Source organism: Chaetura pelagica, unplaced genomic scaffold, assembly GCF_000747805.2.
Source record: "Chaetura pelagica isolate M959 unplaced genomic scaffold, ChaPel_1.0 scaffold963, whole genome shotgun sequence".
In the NCBI taxonomy this organism is placed as follows: Eukaryota; Metazoa; Chordata; class Aves; order Apodiformes; family Apodidae; genus Chaetura; species Chaetura pelagica.
In genome coordinates this window covers 335,468-335,871 of record NW_009952705.1, presented here as the reverse complement: position 1 = coordinate 335,871, position 404 = coordinate 335,468, and the positions used below count along the sequence as shown (strand labels likewise).

The following is a 404-nucleotide window of genomic DNA, read 5'->3' as shown; positions in this document are numbered from 1 at the left end:
GTGGGCACTGCCCGGGCTGAGCCGGCTCTGCTGCCACAGATCTCTGACAAGAATGACCGGGTGGTGGAGTGCCAGCTGCAGACCTACAACAACAAGATGGTGACCTTCAAGTTTGACCTGGATGGGGACAACCCGGAGGAAATTGCAGCTGTCATGGTGAGCACAGGACAGGGGCGAGGGAGGGGATCTGCCTGGCCCTGCCAGCTGCTGACCGGCCCCACGGCCCCCAGGTCCACAACGAGTTCATCCTCAAGTCGGAGCGGGATGGCTTCATCCACCGCATCCGGGACATCATCCACCGCGTGGAGACCCTGCTCCGCAAGGACGGCGGGGCTGCCGCCGAGCTGCCCGAGAGCCCCGAGGCCGAGCGGGGCGCCGGCAGGTCCCTGAGGGGGGGGAACACT

At 66.1% G+C, this 404-nt stretch overlaps 1 protein-coding gene across 1 annotated transcript in view; it reads left to right on the top strand.

Annotated features, from left to right (window-relative positions):
• WNK4 (WNK lysine deficient protein kinase 4) overlaps positions 1-404 on the top strand; it is a 40,546-nt gene that overhangs the window by 19,271 nt on the left and 20,871 nt on the right. The window contains 2 exon segments of the mRNA XM_009994181.1: positions 40-156; positions 231-378. Coding sequence (XP_009992483.1) covers positions 40-156; positions 231-378 — 265 coding nt within the window.